Source organism: Camelina sativa, chromosome 8 (assembly GCF_030686135.1).
Source record: "Camelina sativa cultivar CO46 ecotype springtype chromosome 8, ASM3068613v1".
Lineage (NCBI taxonomy): Eukaryota > Viridiplantae > Streptophyta > Magnoliopsida > Brassicales > Brassicaceae > Camelina > Camelina sativa.
In genome coordinates, this window is record NC_141887.1 from 585,273 (window position 1) to 611,733 (window position 26,461).

Consider the following 26,461-nt stretch of genomic DNA (forward strand, 5'->3'; position numbering starts at 1 on the left):
TTCTCTCGTGATTTTTGGAACCAGATCATTTCTTCCTGTTCCAACACCAAGTCCAGTTCTTTGATCAAAACGTCCTCCCTCACCAGCAACGCATCTGACGGAGCCGAGTCCAATAGACTTTGTACAACCTCGATCTCCTTACAAAGTCTCTCCTTCCGCTGCATTACTTCCCCAAACACTTCCTTATTCCATCTACGCAAAATTATTTGTAATTGTTGAAGCGCCTCCGGAGTACTTAAATCCCTCCTCCATGACACGCTTAACATCTCTTTGAAGCCTTCATGCTTCATCCAAGCAGCTTCAAACCGAAATGGTCTTCTACTCGGATCTCTACGTATCTCAGGAGAGAGTTGGACATAAACCGGGGTATGATCAGATGACAAAAGTGGGAGATGCGTAACACTAGCATCCTGCCATCACAGCCTTGCATGCGCACAACACAAAACTCCGTCCAGCCTATTCGCCACAAAATTGCTCTCAACTCTCCCTCGTCGCCAAGTGAAAGCGTTACCCTTAAACCCCATATCTATCAAGGAGGACTCATTAATCCAATTCCCAAAGGCCACCAGACCTCTCGTCTAGCCTCACAATCGTGTTAAACTCCCCACCAATGACAAGAGGTCCCACTACACCATTTATCACTTTCCGCAATACACCCCACAACCCACTTCTGCGGCTAACCGTTGGTGCTGCATACACTACAATCAAATTCAACACCTCCTCTCCATTTACAATTCTCGTAAAAATAAATTGATCTGAAGATTGCACTACCTCCACTGCTCCAATACCCGAACGCCAGAGCAACCATAGCCCACCACTCTGGCCAGTCGCATCCACCCTAAAAGAGTTCTCGAACCCCAAACCTCTACAGATTCGAGCTGCTCGATCCTCCCCGCGTGAGTTTCAAAAATTGCGAGAAAATCAGTATTCCACTTCTTCAAAATGTAACGGATCGATCTCTGAAAACTAGGTTTATTCGCCCCCCCCCCCCCCCCCCGGCAATTCCATAAAAGAACATTCATCATCATTAATCGCCAAACAAAAGGAACAACCGGGGAGAAATATTATTGACACCCCGTCTCCGAAGACACCGACTCCACACGTCCATCGGGTACCTCCACCAAATCACCAACTTCAACAGTCCTAGCGGCTTCCAATTTCTCTTCGTCGCCATCAATCCCTTCTTCCGACACAAAGGATCCCCCGCCGGCTTTCTCACCTCCCGCAACAAAAAAACCCTCCCGATCGAACAAGATTCTCAGGCTCCACTCTAAGCCTCTTCCCATTCGAGAACAAACCCCGATCTGCCTTAGCTGGACCAAATATTAATCCCCTCGCAGGCCGATTCCCTCTAATCTGCTTAAGCCTTACACCATTTAACACATGGGCTTTCGAAGGCCCAACAGTCTTATCCCGTGAGCCCTCCCAAAAAACTTATTTATTCTTCTCGACTTTTTTAGCAAGCATCACTCCTTTGCCTTGCCCATTACTCCTCTCTGCCCCTAATTGATTCAAGGTATCCTCATTTTCCTTATTCTCTTCACTATTAACTACTTCTTTCCATGAATCATGGGATGCCAAATCTGCTTCTAACCTTCCAAAACTGTTGGCTAGGGGAATATTCCCGGATTTTGCTCCCCGAACCGGATCACGATGCCTCGCTCCCGATCCTGATCCTCCTGCCGCAAACACCACTCTATTCGTCGGAGCATACGATTTTCTTCCTCCTGATTTCACCAACGTGAAACCATGCACTGACTTACTCGCAGCACCTCCATCCGATGAGTTTCGAGGGCTCAAGACTACTTCTGTACTCGGGTGATTGACCACCATATTGCTCTCATGGGCTAACTTCGGACACCCGTGAACCAAATGTCCGTACATTCCACAGCCAGAACAGATATTCGTAAGTCCCTCATAGGAGACAAAATACCGTTCTCCATTCACCACCACTGTACCTTTAAGTGGTTTCTTTAGATTAACCTCCACACACACCCTAGCAAATCGAGCTCGCTCAAAACTCAGGGTTGTTAAATCCACTTTAAGAGGTTTACCCAACCCTTCAGCAATTGCCCACAAGATTCTCCTATGATAAAAGTTCACCGGTAAATGTGCGAGACGTACCCAAACTGGTGTCGTCACAATCTCGCCACGTAATGGGTCAAAATCAGGGGACCAATCTTGCACAAGAAGGCAACTACCGAAAGCTTTCCATGGTCCTCCAGTAATCGCTACCATATACTCCTCCTCCATAGCAAAACGAATCATGAAGAACTGTCGAGGCAGATCCAAAACGGTCATTGCACCCACCGGCTGCCAGAACTCTCTCAGTTTCTAGTTTAGGACCGCGACAGACACGTTACGCCCTAACACCTCACAATGATACACCTCTTCCACAACCCATTCATGGCCTTCAACACCTCATCATCGATGGTTATGACTGGTTCCAAGAGAATATTCTAAAGAATCATTTGATATCATCTAACTTAGCATATTAATTTCCTTTATTAAATTATTCATCAAATAAAATTTTTTGATATCTAACTTAACATATTAATTTGTTAATTATTATTATACTTCACCTCTCATTTTTATATATGAGTCTATTTTGTGAAACAAATAAATTATCATATTATTTCTTATAATTAAAAGGTAGTTTTATTTCTGAATATACCATAAGTTGAATTTTTTTTTAATATATAAATGATTCAATATACAAAATATTCAATTTTTGTTAGTATTATTTTTTAAAAATAATATCATAAAAAAATATAAATGATTCAATATACAAAATATTCAATTTTTGTTAATATTATTTTTTAAAAATAATATCTATTGATTTGAAAAATTTAATGAGTAACGAGTCAAAATTTGAATACTTAAAATCAATTTCGAACTTTTTGTTGAATTTTTTTAGTTTTATATAATATAATAAACTTTAAATAATTTATTTTGAAATGTTTTTGAAATATTGAAACTTGATATTAAAGTTGGAAAATATAAACACTCTAAATTGGTTTGTTATAGCAATATCAATAATATGTCACTATAATATGAAAGAATTTCAAAAAACCAAGTATATTATAACAAAAAATATAACAATATATTAAATTACTCATAATATAATAACTTGCTTTTTAAAAACCAAATTCACAAAATAAGTGTCTTTTTCAAGTCATCATATTTAGCATATGATTTTATTGCATAATATTTTATCAAAAAAATATAGAAAAAACTACAATATAAATAAAATGAATTTTAATCTGTGTTTTAGTGCCAATCTTAATCTAGTTTTTTTGTATAGTTGCTTCTGAATATTATTTTGGGTAAACACTTTTTAACACATGGTGGTGACTGGTGAACGATAATTTTTGCTGTCGATAATTATCGGTTAATTTAATTTTCTTGTATAATTGCTTCTGAATATTATTTTGGGTAAACACTGCCATTATTGTTTTTTTTTTCACGTGACAATGTGTGACAAAATGGTCAAATAAGGCCGACGACCTGTCGCAAGTGCGTTAGTTCTGTGACTGGACAAGTGTTGATTCTAAATATCTCAAAAACAAATTCTTGTTATGAAACTAGAGAATGGAAGATTGTACATGTTATTATCTTTAGAATTGAATAGAGGTTACATATATATAGTAAAGACAAAGCCTAAACCTAAACCGGACTTAGTCTTATGGGTCTATGGACCGTACAGAACATAAACATTAAAGAGGTCGGTTATGGAAATCCACTCCAAGTGTTTTACAACACTCCCCTTTGGATGACATAACCGTGCCGATGCTAAGGGATCAGTGCAATACACTTGGGGGTGATGCCTCATTAAAACCTTACCAGGAAAACCCAGTGGGACAAAACCATGGTGAAAGAAAAAAAGTACAGCATGCATTGCTCCCCCTGTTCTAAGCATCCCTAAAGTCCTTAAGTCTCCGCATTCCAATCTGGTGCATGAGCTTCTTAAATGTCGTTGTCGGTAATGCTTTAGTGAAGAGATCGGCTGAGTTGTCGCATGATTGAATTTGCACCACTTGAACTTCTCCGGCCTTTTGTAGTTCATGTGTGAAGAAGAACTTGGGTTTCCTTCCTTGGCCGTATTGTCTTCGTATATGACTGTTGCTTCCTTATCGTCGATCATGCCACAATCTGTCCTGATATGTTGAGTCATTGACCTCAACCAAACACACTCACGTCCGGCTTCATGAATTGCTAAGATCTCCGCATGATTAGACGAAGTGGCCACAATACTTTGCTTCATAGAGCGCCACGAGATTGCTGTACCACCGTGTGTAAAAACATAACCGGTTTGAGACCTTCAGTTGTGTGGATCCGATAAGTAACCTACATCAGCAAGACCAACTAAACCTTCTTTGTTGTAGTTAGTATAAAACAAACCCAAATCTGTCGTTCCTTGTAGGTAACGCAGTATATGTTTGATACCGTTCCAATGCCTTTGGGTCAGACAATAACTAAATCTTGCTAGGAGGTTCACGGCAAAACTTATGTCTGGTTTAGTGTGGCTAGCCAAGAACATTAACGCTCCTATAGCACTGAGGTATGGCACTTCAGGACCGAGAACTTCTTTATCGTCCTTCTTTGGACTAAATAGATCTTTATCCAAGTCAAGGCTCCTCACAACCATTGGGCTGGTCAATGGGTGAGCTTGGTCCATATTAAACCTTTTGAGTACCTTTTCAGTATATGCCATTTGATGCACAAAGATTCCATTATCTATGTACTCAAGCTGCATTCCCAAACAGAACTTAGTCTTACCTAGGTCTTTCATTTCAAATTCTTTCTTGAGATATTCTATTGTTTGGGCAATTTCACCAGAGGTTCCAAGGATGTTTAAATCATCCACATAGACTGCTATTATTACAAACCCCTTGTTTGCAAAATTCTTTATAAAAATACATGGACTGATGGGATCATTCTTATAGTCTTCCTTAGATAGGTACTCACTTAATCTTTGTACCACATTCTCCCACTTTGGTTCAGTCCAAAAAGGGATTTGTTCAGCCTTATGCAGTATTGTTCTCGAGAACCACTCTTATCTTTCAGCTCAATACCCTCTGGTAATCTCATATAAATTTTATTTTCCAGTGGACCATATAAATATGCGGTTAAAACATTCATTAACCGCAAATCCAGTTTTTCTCTTATAGTCAGACTTCTTAGATATCTAAAAGTCGTTGCATTCATCACAGGGGGGAGTATGTCTCTTCATAATCTATTCATGGTCTTTGAGAGAATCCTTGTGCTACAAGTCGTGCCTTATATCACACGATTTCATTATTCTCATTTCTCTTTCTTACAAAGACCCACTTATGTCCAACTGGCTTTCTATCGAATGGTGTCCTTAAGATCGGATCAAACACATTCCTCTTCTTTAAAGAGTTTAACTCTACGTCAATGGTTTCTTTCCATTTTAGCCAATCTTTACTTTGAGTGCACTCTAATATAGACGTGGGTTCATGACCCTCATTTATCTCAAGTGTTACCTTATATGCAAATACTTCATCAATGTCGACATTCTTACGGTTTCATTTTATTCTAGACATGATATAATTGATTGAGATCTCATTATTATCAATACCTTCAGGTCCTTGAGGTTCAGCGTCTCAAACCTCATTTGGTACCTTAGGATTTGCCGCGGCCATGTCTATAATTTCCTTAACCTCGGTTTGTTTTGCACCTTTCTTAGATTTCCGAGGGTTCTTATCTTTGGAACCTAACGGTCTACCTTGTTTCAAACGAGCCTTAGACTCTGTAGCAACTTGATTATTGTGTTCCTTCTGAACATCAATACGTACTGGTGCATTACAAGCTGGTATGTACGATTTTGTTACTCTCTTTGGGTCAGCAAAAGAATCTGGCAATTGAATAACTAGCTTTTGTAAATGTATAATCTTTTGCACCTCTGCATCACATGCTAGAGTCCGAGGATCTTGCCAATTTAAGGATGTTTGATTCCATGATATCTCTTTGACCAGCTTGTTATTCTCTCCACTCAACAAAAGAAATTCGGATTCAGCAAACTGACAATCCGCGTATCTGGCCTTAAATAAATCACCCGTAGTTGGCTCAAGATACTTAATAATGGTGGGAGAATCATATCCAACATATATTCCCATCCTCCTTTGAAGTCCCATCTGTATTTTATGTGATGATGCAATCGGTACATAAACGGCACACCCGAATATTTTAGATGGGATATGTCTGGCTCATGACCCGTTAATAATTGGGATGACGAATATTTATTCTCACTAGATGGTCTGATGCGTATAAACTATGTTGCATGTATTACTGCGTGTCCCCAAGCCGACACAGGAAGCTTCGACCTTAGGAGTAATGGTTGAGCAATCAATTGGATCCGTTTAATGAAGAATTCAGCTAATCCATTTTGTGTATGGACATTTTCCACAGGGTGTTCCACACTTCCCCCCATGGACATACATCATTTATTAAACGCTTGGGATGTAAATTCACCAGCATTATCTAGACGTATAGTTTTAAGTGGAAAATCTCTTTAATTACTTTTCCTGGTGATGACCTTATAATGAGTTTCTCTTGTGTACATGCTATACACGTGAGATTTTAAGAATAACTCTTCTCTTTTTAAGAGTGTGCCCATTTGAATTTAATATCAGCATACGCATCATGTTAGAACCCGGATGGCCAAGCCGGTCATGCCATAAAGTGAATAGTTCATTGAACATCTTGTTCATTGCTAAATTAGCCTCTATCATATTAATCTTGGCATGGTAAAAACCAGTAAATAATGCGGGTATAGTCTCTTAGGATTTTCTTATATCCTTGGGTGATTTTAATAATGTATAGGAACTCTTGGTTTCCTTCACCATTAGTTTCAACATGTAAACCATTCAAACAAATGTGTGCCTGGCCGTAGCCTTCAATAAAACTTGTTATACCCGCTATTTTGCTAATATTGGCATTTTTCAAAATGAGATTATGCAAAATATCTCTTATCATTCAAAATTGTGTGACTTGATCCACTATCCACCACAATTATATTCTTGTCCTCAGCCATTTCTCAATATGGACAAGAATTATGTTTTAGCCATAAAAGCATAACAAATGCATATTTAAAGGTAATAATAAAATTGAATTTAAACCAAAATCATAATTCAATAAAATTCAAAGCATAAAACATAAAAATTAAATCAAGACAATTTTAAATTTAATTATCTTCTCCTAGACAATCTGAAGTCTTATAATCCAATTGGTCATCATTCTCATGGTTGAAATCTTCTTCACCATCGAGATGAACCAGGTTAGTTTCTGGATTCCTTTTCAAACTCTCTTAATAGAGATCAACAAAGTGCTTAGGAGTTATGCATGTCTTTATCCAGTGGTTCTCCATACCACATCTATGGCAAGTGGACTTGATCTTATATTGCGGTTTAAATTGCCTGCGGCCTCTACCCCGACCCTGGCCGAAGCCGAATCGGTTTCCACGGCCTTGACCACCAAAATTGTGTCCTTGATAGGTCCCACGACCAGGACCACCACGTCCACTTCTCCCATGGCCACAACCACACTTGTCCCTATGGACATAGTTAGGCTCTTTAGTCTCTTTTGGCTCTTTAGGGTTCTTTAAGGTTTTTCTTTGCCATGTCAAATCGACGTTGTGGGCTTCCGGTAATGGGGCAGAACCAGGAGGTCTCATTGCACTGTTTATTAGCAACAACTCATTGTTTTGCTCAGCAAGCAGCAAACAAGAGATGAGACTTGCATAAGTTTTGAAACCCCTTTCACGATATTGTTGCTGAAGCAGTATGTTATTGGTGTGAAAGGTTGAGAATGTCTTCTCTAGCAAGTCTTCCTCAGTAACCTCCTTACCACATAACCTTAGGATTGAGACTATCTTAAATAGCTCTGAGTTATACTCATCCACGGATTTGTAGTCCTAGATCCTTAGGTTTTTCCAATCAAATTGAACCTTTGGTAGGAGCACCGTCTTTTGGTGTCCATATCTGTTTTTCAACTCTGTCCACAGCTCAAGAAGATTCTCTATCGTAAGGTATTGGTTCTTGAGACTCTCAGCAAGATCATGGCGTATATGTAAGATCGCCTTATATCTATTTTCAGTGCAATCACTATCATTCTCAATTCACTCACATAGGTCCTTTGATTTCAGGTTAATCTTAGTATTTAATGCCCATTATACAATACAAAACATGCACCTGATTATTGTCATGCGGTATTTAAGACCGAACCATGCAATTATTTTAATCTTAGGACATGCGGTATTTAAGACCGAACCATGCCAATTGTTTTAGTCTAGGCCATGCGGTATTTAAGACCGAACCATGGATTTATTTTCGTTTGGGATATGCGGTATTTAAGACCGAAACATGCCGATTATTTTTGTGGATAATGTCTTGTTTTATCACATAATTTTGTGGCCTATTTATGCATGAAAACAGTCCTAGACAAGTTCTAGTATGAACATGAAATATGCACAATTTCAGGTTTTAGCAATTTTCCTTTTCTTAGATAAAATTTCCTTTTTCTTAAAACAGGATAAACACAAAGTCTAGGAAAATAGAATTTCTCTAATATTCCGATTTTAATTAGGATTTTAGGGTTTTGATTTTAAACAAACAATCAAGAACAATCGGAATTTAAACTTAGAACAAACAGATTAATATTTTCGATTTTAGGGTTTAAGTTCTAAGATTTTCATGCACCAAACAAACAATCAAACACAACCGGATTTTAAACATATCATAATTGGTTCGATTTTCAAACAATCTAAGCAGCCCTAAACCTCACAGCAAATCGATTTTAGAGTTTTTAAGATTTCGGGTTTTAGGGTCTAAAAGCTTAGGGTTTTGTTTGTTGATTGTGTACTTGTAGATTTTAGGGTTCCATTAGATTTTAAGATCAGATTCGATTTCATAGGTTCTAATAAGGTTTGATTATTTACCTTACACCGTTTGGGATTGACTAGAATTGATCCAGGAGCTAAAGACCTCGGATATACCTTGATTTTGATCATGAACCTCAGACTAGTCTCAAACAGAACTTGATCACGAACTGAAGCTTGACCACGAACAGGGATTGACCTCGAACCTCGAACAAGTTATGAATAAAAATTTGATCACGAACAGAACTGGACCACGAACGAGGATTGATCACAAACTATTCACGAACAGGAACCGATCGCCGAGAGTTTGAACTATCGCCGAGCTTTGACGAACAAGGAGTTACGTGAGGCGGCGGTTTAAGGTTTTAGGGTTAGGGTTTTTCCAGCTGGCTTTAGAGCTTCGTGCTGATAACGTGTTATGAAACTAGTGAATCGAAGGTTGTAAATCTCTTGTTATTATCTTTAGAATCGAATAGAGGTTACATATATATAGTAAAGGCAAATCCTAAACCTAGTCGGACTTAGTCTTATGGGCCTATGGGCCATACAGAACATAAACACTAAAGAGGCCGATTATGGAAATCCACTCTAAATGTTTTACAACAATTCTGCTAAACTTTTTTTTCTTTCTAGCCTAACATTTATTGCTATGTTGTAGTAGTACTGTTGTAAAATTATTCTTCCGATTGCATTTTTCTGGAAGAAAACAAAAACACACAAAAAGAATCAGGTTTTAAATTTGTTTTTCCTTCGATAGAAATTAGTGACCTTTTACCTCTTTTTCTAAAGACTATGTAACTTTCTTTTTTCACCATTTTCTACTACTAGATAACTAGATTCTTCTACATTCTAGGGCAAGATTTTTTATTCATGTGATCTGATTTCTAAACATGTCGGAGTCTAGACACGTGCGTTGCGATCTTAATAACAATAAATATTTTAAACAATGAATATATGAAATAGTCGGCTTGGTTCACAAGATCCACCCGGCTTAGTTTACAAGATCCATCCAGTTGTATATATTATATATACGACTTAGAGTTGTACATACTAATACGACTTAGAGTTGAACCTTCACATTATGATATCTGTGACTTAGTTTTGAATCTTCACATGATATGCACTCTTATGTTTCTTTGAGATGGTGATTGATGAGACGGTTAACTGGAAATTTATGTTTATCACTTAGTATCTACGGAACCAAAAAAAAAGACTCGATTCTCATGCTCGACAATGGTACTCTACTTTCAAAGACATGTGGGTATACCTCCCAATTTAATCCCATTCCCACCGGCCGTTGTAGAAAAAATGGATTCTAGTGCACGGGGCGATTGACGTATCCAAAGATCAATTTTTGTTATAACTGATATGCGGAAACAAACTGATATCATACTAGTTAATGAAAAGAAAAAGAAGTTGGTACAACGAACAAGCTCAAGTGGCTAGAGACAACATGCCACAAACATATCCCACTGATAATATCGAATACTCCTAAACTTGCAATTTCCACTACCTATTAAATTTAATTTATCTTGACATTGAATAGGTTACTATATATATGTAAAGGAGTTTGCAACAAACTGGCACAGAAAGTGTAAACACAATATCAAAAGAAGAATCAAAAGATGAGATGAAGAACAATGGGAAATCAAAGGGGCTTGTAGGTTTATGCTGCGCCACAATGTACACAATTGGACACAAAGATGACAATACTTCTTTCATAACACATTCCAAAATTTACAGAGTGTTCTTGTTTCCGTCCTCTGAACAAATACACGAGAAAACAAAATGGATATCCATATTTATCCTTTTAACACATATGTGAGTCATTATACCTATGAAAAACGTCAACAGTTGTATATGCATACAGATTACTGCACACACGTATATAGAGGGAGAGAGATTAAATGCTCAAACAGTATAATCTTATTCCAACATAGATACCAAAGTAAATACTCACAATTTCGACAAATGATTCCACAATGAATGAACTAAATATATATCTAGAAAAAGAAATGAAACATTACTAATTTACTATAACCAGTTCAAGAAATTTTATGATTATTTTACAAAACTCTAGGTAAAGTGTTTTCCCTTATCCAAGCATCTGACTATTCCAATTTGCCACTATTCAACTATTCATCTAATATTTTGGTCAAGGCCCAACTAGAACTTAATTAGCGGTATAGAATAATCAAAAGCTCATACTAGTTTTCCTTTGCTACACAATAATCATTTTCTTTGCCACAACGATCGGAGATAAGCTCCTATACTCAGTCATCAAACCCAAGATTTTTCTTTGATGACTTCCACTTATATATCTTTAACTGATTATCCCTTTTGATTGCACATATCTATTAAAGACTTTAGAATCATAAATATTCACATAACTTACATGAAAACTACAATGCCCATGATTTTGAGCACATCAACTCCAAACTTTTTCTCCATTAAAACCAATCTGATTCCATGGATTCAAGTACAATCTGCATAACTTTCACTCACCTTTTGAAGTTGAGCCTTGAGACAATTCATATGTGCTAGAGTCTGCAAAAAAAAAAAATGTTTGTTTCAAATGATAACAACATATAATTTACTTAAGAATGCGTACATCATATTCCTCTAACCACGATGGATCAACAAAATCTTAACCAATTGAATATAAGCATCAAATATAATTCTATATATATGAGATACCTATGACAACTTAATCTATTCCTAATAGTCTACATATTCACACATATATATGCATAATTTTGGTATGCACAAGACAGATATGAACAAAAAATGACTAGCTAAAACAATCGTATAAGGAAGATTCATGAAGGAGAAGTTATGACAGAAAGAGAGTGAGCACGCAAAAGCAAACCATATACACAAAGTTTATACAACTTCCCCTTTGTGTGCTCACTCTCTTCTGTAAACTTCTTTTCCCCCATCAACATATATATACACGCACATAATTTATCTGATTATAATATATAAGCATGAAATATGTTTTTCAAAACAAAACAAACAAAAAGACATTTAGTCCAGAAACCGATGAAAAAAAAAGATTAAAAAAAAAAAAGAGAAAGACACAAGTACAGATCGAAGGTACTTGAAATCAAATCTGGGGATAAACAGCAACTAACAAAGACTTGATCGATGAATCCATAAAAGGAAAGTATAAATCTAAGTACGGACACTGCAATTAGGGTTTCATCTCTGATTCTCCCAGCTTTAGTTTTTTTTTTTTTAAAGGAACTGAATCTAGAGACAAAGGTAAAGGAGATAAAACTCAAAATTGCAGCTTGAAAATTTAATAAAACAAGCTTAATTAAATCTCTCTCTCTCTCCCTTTCATGCAAAGCATACATGTGTCGGCTGCCTCATTCTCTCTCTACATATATCAAAACAAAGAAGAGATTATATAGAGAAATTTTTTTATAAAAAAAAAACCCTAGAATGTATAAAGGCTGAATCCGAAAACATTAAAGATTAGGAAGAAGAAGAAGAGAAAAAAAAAGGTGAAAACAGAGATGAAGGAGAGAAAAAAGTACGGATAACAAAACGCTTGGTTATGGTTTGTCGGAGAGAGAAACGTGTCGCAATCAAAGGCCAGGATTTGACTTGAGAGATGTTATGAGCCGTTGGATGTGTCTTTTTGTTCCAGTTCCGTCTCTTTGCCGTCTTATCTGCTTACTATCTTTTTTTTTTTTTCTTTTTTAACTCAGTGCTCATTACAGAGAGTTACACACGCATCATCATCCGTCTCTTCTCTTATCTTATCTCTTTTTTAATCTTGTAAGGTTAATTCTGGTTAACCTTATATTCTTAATTTGTATCACGGTTTAAAACTTTAAACTGTTGTGTGCTTGGTTCACAAATTATTATTTTTTTGTTTCAAGTTAACCACACAATGATTAGAGAAAAGTTAAAGTGTTGTAGTTGATGTAATTAGTGCTGCGGTATAAATATAATTATTGTCGTAGCTTTGAATGGGTAAGTGGCGTGGCAGGGTTTTTGGTGCCCACTAATTAATAAACACGTTTTCTTTCCGTTCAACCAAAAGATAGGACCGGATACAGATATACTATTCAGTGGCATGTTCATTTTTGGGTAATGAACCGGGTAATGCGATAAGGGTCGGAAACAAATTATCCTGATATATGTATCTATATAAAGTACTATCGATACCGAAGTATCTTGTATTCGCTAGAATCAACTAGAGATTCTCTTTAAACTTATGATAGTTTTTATGAATGCCTATCTTGGAAAAAAATTCATAACAAAAATGTATCGGTTAGTAATATATACAGCTCTCGAAATAGACATTTCTAGTAGACATGCAGTTAGTAGTTGAAATTAGTTGGTGGTGCTATTATAACGTTGGAATACAATTTACACAAATTTACGAATAATTATTTAGTGATATAGTAAGAAGATGATGCAGCAAGATATTTGATTAGTTATCCAAAAATCTTATATAATTGTCTTTTAATTTCCTAATTAATATTACTATAGGGTTTAAAATGTTCGCATAAACATAATTAATAATGTAATCTTCTACATTTTAATTCTTACAACTGTTGTACCAAAACGAAACTTACACCACAATGTTTTATGTCAACCGTAAATATGTTTGTCCGCAACTATGATGTTCTAACCTTAATTTTTTTTTTTTTTGTTTAAATTCGATTTTCATTAAATTGATTTCCAAACAAAGAACTAGCTGTTTGCCAAAAAAAAAACAAAAAAAAAACAAAACCAAAGAACTAGCTTAGAAATTGTTGGTTCCAGGTTCCATAGAATTCTGATAATCAAGAGAGAATAGAAACTGAGGATGCATACTTTATTTTTAGAAGTATTTATTAATTTCTTGCCATTTTTTAATACTATAAAAAAAAACCCTTTCATTCCCAATAAACCCCGTAATAAAAAGCGCTTTGCGCTTTTGTTCTTTGGCTCTTTGCAATCCGACGCAAGTTCTAATAGTACTACCTGGTTCTACATTTTAATATGAGATCGTCTGCGCGCATGTGTTGTTTAACAGTGTACTCTAAATACGCTGAACCGTTTGCTTTTATCAAACAACGTCATCGTACATAATCGTTTTGAAGGCCAAAAAGTCTTTCTTTTAACAGAGACAGAACCCCTGGTAATTAGTACAACAGTACGAAACAAAGCTGTTCACCAACGTCGTTCACAGTTTCAGATCTAGAAGTTGTACTTATTTGATTGAAACTGAACTTTCTTGATATAGATTAGGACAACATTAACATTTCAATATTAGTTTCCCATCGATCCTAACTTCTGGAAGACATATTGGCTATTGGGTTATCAAAGTGAGTTGATGATATATCGCTTACATCTCTTTCTTGTGAGCAACCCAGATCATATGATAACTATTAAATTCGGCTTTGTCTGAAAAGTGAATATATTTCATATCAAAGAGTGAGATTAACACTCATTCATATTCATAGTTCAATAAATTAGCTTTCCAACCCCAATGCAATTTGGCTACACATTTTGTAAGCAACATAGCCTAAAAACCCTGCATTTTCCAAAATAGGAGTTCACTGTATAATTTAAAAAGAAACCATAAGCTGTCTACTACGGTAGCTGCCGTTAAAGAACCACCGCGAGATATCCTAGTCTTTGGCCTGGCTGTGACTAAGACGACTCTTCTTCCACTTCGGTTTCATTTCCCGAACTGTCTTCTCCTCCCTCTTTCTCCTTCTTCCCCTCTGGAGATTTCGTCAAAACACTCACCAAGAGCTTGGCCTCATCAGCATCATCATCACCCCCTTCCTCACCATCGGAATCATTGCTCTTAATCTTCTTCTTCGAAGCGGTCCTCTGCTTTTTCCCTTTGGCACTGGCAGCCCCTGATGAAGATGAGGGCCTTTTCTGTTTTCGGCTCTTTGATACAGGAACCTTCTTGCTAGGTTTCAAGACCTTAGGCTTCACCTCATCATCAGATGTATCATCATCATCACCAGTATCCTCTCCACCAGAGTAGCTGCTTTTGTTCTTCTCCAAGGAAGTCCTCGGTTTTTTCACTTTGGCATTGACAGCCCCTGATGAAGACGAAGGCCTTTTCTGTTTCAGATTCTTCGATTCAGAAACCTTCTTGCTGGATTCCACAGCTTTTGCTTTCTCTTTGTCATGACCATTCTGCTTGCTTTGGGTCCTTCCACTCATGCGAGAGGCTGCTGCTACAATCTTACCACCAATATCACCCATCTTGCCATTTTTCTCAAACTTCTTCACAACATCTTTCGATTTTTCAGCTTTCTTCACACCGCTTCTTGGTTTCACTTCTTCTTCTTCTTCTTCACTATCATCAGATAGCTCACCAGATTTGGTTTTCGCCTTGCTGTAAACACAATAAAGGTCATTAGATCTTCGACAAAGCAAGACAAATATACTATAACCGCTATAGCTCCCTCTATATTATTATAAATTCCACTTCATAACGTGTGAAGCAGAGATCAGGCGTCTATAACTGTGCCTGTAAAGAGTTTTAAACAGATGCAACAAAGATCACTAAAGAGTAACTTACTACTGAGTTTTTTTAAGAATGAGCAACACAGGAAGTATAAGCAATCAGTATCAACCCAATAGAACAACACATGGATCTATAATAACCAACCAACATTATAAAGGAACACTTACGGTTCCGGAGTATCCTCCTCGGAACTCTCATCAGCAGATACATCCGGTAGGGAGATCTGAAAAAAAAAAAAAAAAAACACCATTAAACACTTGAGACATACAACGGCAAAAGGACAATAAATGATGATAAAAAAAAACACTCTCAAGCTAGATCGCTACCTCATCATCATCATCTTCTTCATCAATCAACTCCCACCTCTCCTTATTCATATCCAAAATCTCAACCTCTCCGTCCGCATACAAAATCTATTATCATAGAATAACAATGTAATAGAGAGTAAAATCATTAAATGAAACATAATCTAATTACAATTGAATTCCCCTAATTAAAGTAGATCCACCACTCAAAAATCATTCAATGCAGATTTAGTTATCAACATTTCATTACATGGATACGCAATTCAAAACCCCAAAGAAAGAGTATATATGAAACAAATCCAGATTCAAGCAGAAACAATCAGATTTACCCGATGTTTCTTCTTAGAAGGGACAAAAGCATCCACCAATCCTTGATAGAATCTGCCAATTCAAAGAGATCTGTAAGGATTCATTCAACACAAAGGTACTTAAAAAAAAAGAGAACCCTAATTTTAGTCAACACACAAAATCGAGCACTCACTTGCGGTCAATAGGCCACCAGACTCTAATCTTCGAGCCCACAAGACCTTCTCCATACTCTTGACCAACAGAGACCTAGTCAACAAAAAAAAAAAAAAGTTTGATACTTTAGAGCAAAATTCGCATAGAAATTAAAACCCTATTTTATTTATTCAGTAAAATTCAGAACCAACAAAAAAAAAAAAAAAAAACCCAAAGAAGAAGCGGGTTGGTGTAGGGGGAAACCTTAGCGGAACGGCTTAGAGAGGGTCTGGTGTTTTTCGAGGCAGAGGTAAGCCTCTTCTTCGAATCAACCATCTTCTTTCAGGCAAGAAGAAGAGGGAGAAGAAGAAGGAATCAGTGTTTTTTTTTCTTACAGGGCAGAGAGAGAGAGATTTTGTGTGGAGATGAAGAAGTGAAGAAGAAAGGAGCAGTGAAAGTTGGGATTATATTTAGGGTACGAAGGGGTGTGATTTGTTATTTCTGATTATTATTTTTCATTTGTGATTTTTCCCCCTGAAGGGTAAAGGAGCGTTGCCAACCCCAACCAACGTTAAAAAGACGACACGTGGTTTCACATATATTAGGAATTACCACTCACGTCCACATGTTTTGTTTCTTTCCTACTTTTGGTCTGTTTCCCTTGTTCACAGCGAGATGTGTTTCTATCTTTAAGCACCCCAGTTGCAATGTATTGAGTTGTGTTTCTATCTTTAAGCACCCAGTTGCAATGTATTGTTCTGAACTGCTGATTATAAAGATCAACTCTTTTTCTTTTCTATTTGAAAAAGTGTTTTTATATAGATCAACTCAAGTTTGAGGATATTTGCAAGTGTGAGTTAGTCCAATATATATATATATCCTAGTATGGTGTTTCTAGATAACTAGGTGATGCTCAAGTACACATCTAAACCACAAATTTGATCGCAAACCAGAACATTGTGGAAAAATGATATTCAATTTTTTGTCAAGTTGTCAAGTTCGCAAGAGTCTCACAAGAACAAGAACAAGAAAAGCTGTAGTATTATCGATCAATAGTCTCTCTGATTTTTTTTTCAGACACATTAACACAAAAGTCAAAGTCATTGTAAAACAGTTTTTTGAGTTTGAATTATTTTACATTCAATTTAAAAAAAAAATAGAAGCGACTCAAATAAGTTTAAGATAGTTAAAATTTTTTATAAAATTAAATAAATATTAGGCGTTGCACGTTTTAGTCAAACTAAACTATATGTACACGTGACATTATAAAATTTATCTACGTAAAATTCTTATAAATTATATAGATAAATCTTATATATAAATTATCAGACATAATAAAACTGATTTATATAGATCAACTAGATAAGGATCGGCACATCATGCGGGTTGAAAAATTGTTGAAAAAAATAAATCTTAAATCTTAAACAATTTTTTGAAAATATATAAAGAAATTTTATTTCCTAAAGTAAATATATAAATAATTTAAGTTAGAGAATATTTGTATTTACCGTCATACATTTATTTATATTTATATATTTTCAATATATTATAACAATTATTACAATAATCTAAAGCTAAATTATATCCCACTGAAACTTTTGCCAAATACTCATCATTATAAATATTATTATTGTCAAATTTCAAAAACCTTTCACAACTTATCCACAACATATTTTACATGCAACAAATTCATCAAAGCAACATCGAATAAGTAATCACGTATAATTTTACTCTATGTTTTACCATTAAAAATATGTTTTTACACCCAAAATTATTTTATTGTTAAAGTATGCTCTTTATCAATACCTATAAAATGTCTCCTAAACAAATTAAACAAATTTTATATTGCTTTACTTTCATTTTGGCGTAATTATAGATCTTATAATTACTAAAATTGTTTTGTGACATAATTTCTTTAACCATGAAGTTTTATTTACTCCAAAAAAATTTTAGATGAATAACTGGTGAAAATTATCTACTCGACTACAATGATTTTATGACTAATCCAATATAGTTGAGAAATTGAAAGAAAATTAATATAATATAATAAAAATAAAAAATTTGAAAATTATAATTAGGATGGTATATATAAAGTCTTAGATAATTCAGATATACAAAATAGAAACTTTATACACAATACAAAACATGTCATATGTCATAATCACGTTAAAGATTAACGACCTATTTACTCTTCAGAAGTATCTACTTGTACCAAAACAACTTAAAGCTATGACCTCGTCTCAAATATTCTCGAATCATAAATTCTCAACTTATTTTTGCCCGAATCAAAAGTTCTAATATATTTCTCCATATACCTGGTTTAAACGGTTTACGAACCTAATCCGGTAGAAAACCACATAAATCCGGTTTGAAACCAATTTTAAAACGGTATACCGTTCCAACTTCCCAAATTTGAAACCGCTTCTCAATTAATCAATTAAGCAGCTGTTGTTTCAATACCAAAATCATCAACATTATTCATAAAAGAACACTCTAAATTTTGACCGGAAACATAAATCACTGGCTTATCTTCCAAACTTTTTTTTTTTTGTGCAAACATCTTCTTCCAAACTTATAATGCTACTAACTGTAGAATCTTGGAACCCCCATCAGTGTTCCTATCCTCGATTAAATTAGCGGGCATTATATACTTCGATTTCATTTCATTGCATCTGATAGCTTCCATTAAAAACCCCGCACAAATCAAAGACCCACGCAATATATCGACAAATTATATCAGAAAAAAAAATCAAAGATCAAAGCTTTCAATATAAACATGTAATGTTATGTAGATATAATGTTATTTTCTTAATTAGCTGTCATATTATGTTTCAAACAAAATAATTCTTTTGACATGACTTATGTTATTCTTTTTAAATTTGTTATTCACTATTTATTTATTAAATAATATACATGCTTAGTGAATTACTTTTTTGTTTATACATATCAAAATTTTATTGAGAAAACATGTATAATATAAGTAACGTACAATGGAAAATAGATTAGTTTTGTTAATTTTCCTTTTTGATTTAGATTTTTTTTGATATAAATATGTAAATTTTATTTTGATTTAATGTTATTTTCTTAATTAGCTGTTTTGAAAAATAAGAATTTTTTGACACGTGTCAACATCTCATCAGTGTACTTGACACGTGTTATGATTATGTTAATTGCTAATTTGAAAACCCAACTTTATATAATTAAATTTTTAATATAATAAAATATTAGTTCAGACTTCAATTCAAGCTTTTTTCTTAAGACTGCTAATTAGTTCATCATGATCTTCGTTTTTTTCGCATGTGCCTTCACAAATCTTGTTGTAGTACTCAGTGTCCGAAATTGGCTAACCATAGAGACATAAAATTTATTTATTTGTTTTTTCGTGCAAACAAAAACATAAATTTTAATGTGTTAGGTTATATACTATAATTATACGATCAAATATGGATGGCACATAATATATTTATTTTACCTTGTAGTGGTTGAGAATCTTTGTAACAGTGAAACTTTGATATGGATGTCACATAGTATACTTATCTTAGTATTTTTTTAAATATAATAACATTACAATTATCTTATGCTATGTTTTACGGAGCTTGAAAACTGTGATTTCTGATCGTTAAAATTGACATGTGTCACGATATGATGAGTTACTAACTTTGATATTTAATCATTAAAATTGACACGTGTCACGATCTGGTGAGTTTTTAACTTTGATCTCTAATCGTTAAAATAAATACGTGTCACGATCCAGTGAGTTGCTAACTTTAAGAACCAAGATTTATATAATAAGGTCTTAAGCTTGAGTTAGTTCAATATATGTCTAGTATACTATGACATTTGCAATTGTGGATACTCGAGAAAAGGACACATGTATTAAACTTATAAGGAACGAGACATATACTGAGATGAGACATATAGCTAGTAGTGACATTTTATTTTCTGTTGTCAACAACATTTTAGTCATTTTTCGGGTTTTGGTTACTAAAATATTTTGTTTTAGAAATCGCTAGGTGCTAGTCGGGCGGTTGGGCTGGGCCTAGCGCTTAGCGAAAAAATCGGAGATTAAACGGGGATTAATCGGGGACTAGTTTTAAGATTATTTTATTAAATTAATAATAAAATACAAATATATAGTATCAAATATATGAATAATTTTGTTTATGTTAAAAACAAATATCAAATAAAATATAAAACTATAGTATTGTCTTTAAAATTACGGTAAACAAATAAAAACATAATTTTAAAGAAAATTTAATGATTTTCATTAAAATTGTGTACATTAGTTATTGTAAAACATGGAAAACGGCTTTTTCATACCTGAACAAAGCCCATGTGTTCGATTCATACATCGGACTATGGCCTGTGCGTTAAAATACATTGACTTTAGAAAATAAGAACTACATACCTCAACTATTGTTTTTGTGCTAACATATACAAAAACATGATTAATTAGTAACTTTGTTAATTTCTCCGTTAAGCCAATCTGACGTGTGAAGGTAGAAGCAAACGACGTCGTTTTGGTTTATTTGAGAGTGGTCTGATGATTACGAAGTAACCTTGAGTGACCAAAATCGAAAACTTCGACATGAACACAGCGAAGAAACCAACGACGGAGAAATTGAATAGAAGTATCAGAAACGTGATGCAATCAATCGGAAATCTAAAACGATCGACCAATAAAACTATGATTTCTCCACCTAAGTTTCCTAAAACGATGAAAGCTGAGAAGCACGAGAACGAACGTTGCAACAGTGATTGCAGCGATGAAGACGAGTGAATTCAAAAAGGCACTTACGAATTTGTTCCATGAGGACTCCGAATCGCTCTGGGCGTAAGCTGCGGTGGCTATGGAGGAGAAAGAGGCGGAGGAGGAAGAAGAAGAGTCGGAGTTTAGGTACAGACCAGAAGAACAATGGTGAACATTTTAAAAAAAAAAAAAAAAAAAAAAACCGGGAACATACAAATCGAGACAGGTCTGATGATTACGATGAGTTCTTCGCCTAATGAATCTATAAATGCTTATGGGTCTTTGGTTTCGATCCATTGGGTACCCCAAAAGGTTTCAGCTTTTGCCAAGTGAAATTGACGAATTCGATGAAGGATCAGACAAAGACGAAAGGGCGTACCTTTTTCAGATTTTTTTTTTTTTTTTGTGTGAGCTTTTTCAAGTCACTCCTTGGTTGCAGTTTGACTTTTAAAAACAACAGTCATGAGGGATTACAATTTACAAATTCATAGCCATTGTTATTACCTTTTAAAAGTTACTCAAGAAGGTGGCTCTTTGTTTGGTATTGTGATCTTGTAACAAACTAGCCACAAACTTATATATGAGGATTTAGGAGGTCATTGCTAATAAACAAAAACGACGTCGTTTGCTTCTACCTTCACACATGGATTCCACGTCAGATTGGCTTAACGGAGAAATTAACAGAGTTACTAATTAATCATGTTTTTGTATATGTTAGCACAAAAACAATAGTTGAGGTATGTAGTTCTTATTTTCTAAAGTCAATGTATTTTAACGCACAGGCCATAGTCCGATGTATGAATCGAACACATGAGCTTTGTCCAGGTATGAAAAAGCCATTTTTCCTGTGAAACATCATAAACTCTTAATTTATACGGGCATAATTAGATAATCGATGTTAGGTGGGGATTAGTCATTAATCGAGACGGATAGGATGGGTCTAGCGATTTTGCGGGGCATAATCAGTACTAGACGAAGATTTTTAATAAAATATAAAGATTACACTGTATTTAGGCGACCAAGCAATTACCAATTGACAAGTCTTTTTCGAGGGAACCAATTAAGCATTATTTTTTGTATATACTATAATTAATCACAATCAAGCAGAATCTTTGATTTTGATATGTTGGATTCCAACAGAACTTTCTCAAGAAAATGGTCTGATGATGGAACCATCATCTAGTATTTTGTGCGTTGACATTATTTATATTTTTTTAGAAAACAAGTTCACCATTTACCATTAATTTATATAAATTCACATACATATACTACTAGATTATGTTAGAAATACGAATTTAATTATTACAAAGCCACGGATAATGCTTTAGGTCAAGTGGGAGGCACGATGATGCCTTGACTCCGTCATAATAATTAGAATCAATATCCCATTAGTCCTTATTCTTCCTTGTAAATTAATTGTCTTTTCTTTTTCTGTACATTTTGTTGGTCTGCGTTTGATGAGTTGGAGAATCTTTCGATGAAATATATTTAAGAAGAAAAAATAGATTACGTTTGTGAAAGTTAGGAAAATTTTATTTATAAATCTAAAATGGTTCCTTGTATACATGAACGAAGATGATTTGGAAGTCATTATGTATGCAAGTGATGCATGTACCTCTATCAAACGTCAGCTCCCTGGTTATATAATTTCAGTAATATGTGGAAAAAAAAATATAATTTCAGTAATATAATGGGGCACTTGAAAGGTAGAAATAGAAGATCTAAAGTCAATAATATTATACTTACAATAACTTTGTTTAGCTTTACCAAATATACTAACAAATATTTTGTTTTGATTAAAATAGCAGAAAATGCTACATGAGGAAGCAAATCCAAAATTGAAGAGCTAATATATGGGAAGAAATCAAACATTGTATTCTTGCATTTTTTTTTTTTTTTTGCAAGACAATCCATATGGACAAGAATGTTTTAAGGTTTATATTTTATCATCTAGCTCAATTGCAAAAATAGGCTAGTGTTGTTTGTCATGAAGGTAAGACAATTTTGTTAAAATTATGAATTTCGAGACAACATTCAATATACAATTTAGTTTGTACATCTTCTCCTACAGGTTCTTCATATTAAAAAAATATCATAATTATAACCATTTAAGTCTAGAATCATATACTACTATCAATATTATTACTATACAACTTGTTGATAGAATATAATGTTTTCACTTGCAATTAATAAAAAAAAATCAATTAGCAGTATATAAAAAAACAATCTATTAAATTTTACTAGTAACCCAAAACGAGTAAAAAGCTAACTGAAAGAAAAATAGTAAACAATACTAAATTAGTTAAAAAAATTAGAAATATTAGTTAAAATATCGAAATAGGAAAATTGACCGTTTTTAATACTATTTTTATAAAGTAACACTCGGTACAACAACGATAAGATTATGATGTAATTAACTAATCAAAACTATTAACCTTTTTTAGGATTTACTTTTTATTTACCAGAAATTCATTTTTTTGTAATAATATACCAGTTTTGCATTTGAACTAATCACACCCCAAAACAAAAATAATAAAGGTAGGTTAATAATGCAAAAAATAAATAAAAAATCATAGAAGTTACAAACTAACGGAGTTCCCGTGGTACTCATTAATAAAAATTTGGTCATCATATCACACTCTATCATAAAATTATACCACAATTATTATAATTTATTAGAGAAAACGGATAATACAGATAAAATAAATAATTGGGGGTAAACTGGCCAAAATGTAATGATTGATATAATAAAAATCTTTATTCGGAAAAAATATAAAGTGTAATTGTAATAAAAAGAAGCACACCAAAACGTCGACGTATGAACCTTTCCAATCATCAAACGACATCGTTTTGAGAAAGAAAATAGGCTTCAGACACAGTTGTCTCCATCGCTTCTCTCTCTCTATTTATCACTTTCATCATCATCGTCTCCAAAAGCCTTTACCACTTGAAACCTCTCTCTCTCTCTCTCTCTCTCTCTCTCTTTGGTTGACCCGATAAGTTCTCTCTCGCAGACGCACAGATCTCTCTTCGAATCTGCTAGATCTGTTCGTTTCCTTACATCTGTATTGCGAACTCTCAGGTAAAAATTTCATTGTCTTCTTCGTTTCCATTTCGATTTCGTTTTACACCTTAGGGTTTGATTAATTTTGAAATCATTCGATTTCTCGTTTTTTTTTTCCTTCTTTAATCAGATCGGCAGGTCTCGTTTGCAGATCTAGCGATCGATCCTCCGTAACCCGAAGTCTCTCTCTCTCTCTCTCTCTCTCTGCGTGTCTTCCGAGTTCGACGTATGCTTTGTTTTCAGATCTGGGTTTGTAGAAATGGCGGAGACTTTGAAAGAAGATTCGATTATGATTCGGGAGGTTTGGGATTACAATTTAGTTGAAGAATTCGCGTTGATCCGTGAAATCGTCGACAAATTCAGCTACATCGCCATGGATACTGAGTTCCCAGGTGTGGTTTTGAAGCCTGTTGCTACTTTTAAGTACAATAACGATCTTAACTACAGGACTCTCAAGGAAAACGTAGATTTGTTGAAACTGATCCAAGTTGGGCTTACCTTCTCCGACGAGAACGGTAACTTACCCAAATGTGGCACGGATAAGTTCTGTATCTGGCAGTTCAATTTCCGTGAGTTCAACATCGGTGAGGACATCTACGCGAGCGAGTCTATCGAGCTGTTGCGTCAGTGTGGGATTGATTTCAAGAAGAATGTTGAGAAAGGTATTGATGTGGTTAGGTTCGGTGAGCTTTTGATGTCATCTGGGATTGTGATGAACGATGATATCTCGTGGGTTACGTTCCATGGAGGTTATGATTTCGGGTATTTGGTTAAGCTGTTGACTTGTAAGGAGCTGCCTCTAAAGCAGGCTGATTTCTTCAAGCTGCTGTATGTTTATTTCCCGACGGTTTATGATATTAAGCACTTGATGACGTTCTGTAATGGATTGTTTGGAGGGTTGAACAGACTAGCTGAGCTTATGGGAGTGGAGAGAGTTGGTGTATGTCATCAAGCTGGGTCCGATAGCTTGCTTACCTTAGGCTCGTTTAGGAAGCTTAAGGAACGTTATTTCCCTGGATCGACTGAGAAATATACTGGTGTCTTGTATGGTCTTGGTGTGGAAGATGGTACTACTACTACTACTGTTGCTTAATTAAGAAGATGGGAAAAATGAAAGATACTTTTCTTTTACAAAAAAAAATTCCAGGGAACTGCAAATTAGATTTAGTCTTCTTTGTGAGTGTGTGAGACCAATTAGAAATGTCGTTGTGTAAATTGGCAAATTGGTGTAGAAAGTGACTGTTGTGTCTTTGTTGCTTTGTTTTCAGAAGGAAAAGAAAAAAAAAAAACCCCTTTTGATCAAATTGAGGGGTTTTTTCTTTGTTTTAGTTTGAGTTTCTGAATGTATATCAAATTCAGCTACCCGTTTATTTAAATAAAATAATCTCCAATTATTAATTTTTCTTGTTCTTCTTACTAAATGGCAAATGTAATTGAACAGTGTCTTCTTGTAGAATTTGCTTGTGCCAGCTTGCAGTTCAATATACTTGCTCTACAGGTGTGGTAATGTGGTCATACTTATGTATGTTCCATTTTGCCGATCACATCAAGAGGCAAGAGGCAATTTATTATCATACGGGTAAATGAGTAGCCCATTCTACTTACTTGCAAGTTGCAATCAATGTTTTTGTTGTTGGCCAGTATTCTTATTCCTGTTACAAAGTACGTCATCTGAGTCGCAAATGGTACAGAAGATTAATAAATTGTCTGATTGAGACGTATAGCTCATTCAATTGCAGAGAGGAGAAAAAAAGAAAAAAAAATCCAGCCTGTTAAGAAGAAATTTGTCCACTCAGATGTGGATTTCGTGTGGTATATATATGAACTCGAAATAAATAAATACAAATGTTTCTCAAAACGTTATATATTTCATTTTCTTCACGCTTTTGACAATGGGACGAAAATGGTTCTTTATACACGAAAATGATTCAATAGAGCAATACGACGACACCATAAAATAAAGAAAAAGAATTAAAAAAATAGCAATAGGGCACATGTACCAGTCACCGTTACCTAGGTAGGTCTAGGTGTGGCAGAGAATCAAATCGACTTTCTTACAGAAGACAAGAAACAGTACTTGCTTGCTCGGTCCTATCTTTGTAACGGCTTCTCTGAGTCTCTCTCTCTCTCTATTCACGTGTAAACGTTTTGTTTGTGCGTTGGGATTCTGATTTGGGCCTTTTCTTGTGGTTGTATGGGCTTTTGATTACTAGCCATTTGGAGGTGAGATAATGTTTTCAACCAATGTTTATTTTGTATTGTACTAATATGAAATATGGATTACACTTTCTTACATGTTTGAAAAATATGTATATTGTTTCTATTAGATATGATGCAATGGAGTCATTTGGTATTATTACCTTGTGGTTGGCCAATTACCATATGTCGTTTTTTACTTGTTCTCATTGAAAACTTTGTTATTCCTAAACATTCTAATTTTTATGTTTAAAAGAAAAAAAGTAATGGGTGAAACTAAAGCTACAAAGATTTGCATGTTTATCATCAGTTT

At 34.7% G+C, this 26,461-nt stretch overlaps 3 protein-coding genes and 1 long non-coding RNA gene across 6 annotated transcripts; 1 reads left to right on the top strand and 3 right to left on the bottom strand.

Moving 5' to 3' along the window:
* Positions 1–1,434: 1,434 nt before the first annotated feature.
* On the bottom strand, positions 1,435–2,301 carry LOC147939560 (uncharacterized). The gene has a single exon (XM_087463015.1). It carries the CDS (start codon positions 2,299–2,301, stop codon positions 1,435–1,437), a length of 867 nt encoding a protein of 288 aa, XP_087319141.1.
* Positions 2,302–10,230: 7,929 nt separating this feature from the next.
* LOC104705360 (uncharacterized) lies at positions 10,231–12,381 on the bottom strand. Of its 2 annotated transcripts, XR_015563276.1 has the most exons (3): positions 12,000–12,283; positions 11,295–11,446; positions 10,231–10,662 (listed from the first exon to the last, which is right to left on the bottom strand). It is a non-coding gene; the product is annotated as an uncharacterized LOC104705360 (long non-coding RNA). The 2 variants fall into 2 exon arrangements; XR_015563275.1 differs by lacking the exon at positions 10,231–10,662 and having other exon boundaries at positions 10,808–11,446; positions 12,000–12,381.
* A 1,919-nt stretch (positions 12,382–14,300) lies between these two features.
* On the bottom strand, positions 14,301–16,705 carry LOC104705361 (uncharacterized). The gene is made up of 6 exons (XM_010421346.3): positions 16,403–16,705; positions 16,179–16,252; positions 16,027–16,078; positions 15,719–15,805; positions 15,560–15,615; positions 14,301–15,260 (listed from the first exon to the last, which is right to left on the bottom strand). The coding sequence occupies exons 1-6, from the start codon at positions 16,472–16,474 to the stop codon at positions 14,555–14,557; spliced, it is 1,047 nt and encodes a 348-aa protein (XP_010419648.1). The 5' UTR covers positions 16,475–16,705; the 3' UTR covers positions 14,301–14,554.
* A 7,003-nt stretch (positions 16,706–23,708) lies between these two features.
* LOC104705362 (putative CCR4-associated factor 1 homolog 10) lies at positions 23,709–25,352 on the top strand. 2 transcript variants are annotated; one of them, XM_010421347.3, is made up of 2 exons: positions 23,709–23,970; positions 24,083–25,352. In XM_010421347.3, exon 2 carries the CDS (start codon positions 24,212–24,214, stop codon positions 25,043–25,045), a length of 834 nt encoding a protein of 277 aa, XP_010419649.1. In that variant the 5' UTR covers positions 23,709–23,970; positions 24,083–24,211; the 3' UTR covers positions 25,046–25,352. The 2 variants fall into 2 exon arrangements, with proteins under 2 accessions (XP_010419649.1, XP_010419650.1); XM_010421348.3 differs by having other exon boundaries at positions 23,760–23,970; positions 24,104–25,352.
* The last annotated feature ends 1,109 nt before the right edge of the window (positions 25,353–26,461 follow it).

What these genes read in the sequence shown, in the direction of transcription:
- LOC147939560 (XM_087463015.1), bottom strand. Translation starts at nt 2,301, where the DNA reads ATGACCGTTTTGGATCTGCCTCGACAGTTCTTCATGATTCGTTTTGCT.
- LOC104705361 (XM_010421346.3), bottom strand. Translation starts at nt 16,474, where the DNA reads ATGGTTGATTCGAAGAAGAGGCTTACCTCTGCCTCGAAAAACACCAGA. An exon ending in CTCTAAGCCGTTCCGCTAAG is followed by an intron (nt 16,253 to 16,402) that starts GTTTCCCCCTAC and finishes TTTGTTGACTAG; the next exon opens with GTCTCTGTTGGTCAAGAGTA. An exon ending in GAGGAGGATACTCCGGAACC is followed by an intron (nt 15,261 to 15,559) that starts GTAAGTGTTCCT and finishes TTGTGTTTACAG; the next exon opens with CAAGGCGAAAACCAAATCTG.
- LOC104705362 (XM_010421347.3), top strand. Translation starts at nt 24,212, where the DNA reads ATGGCGGAGACTTTGAAAGAAGATTCGATTATGATTCGGGAGGTTTGG.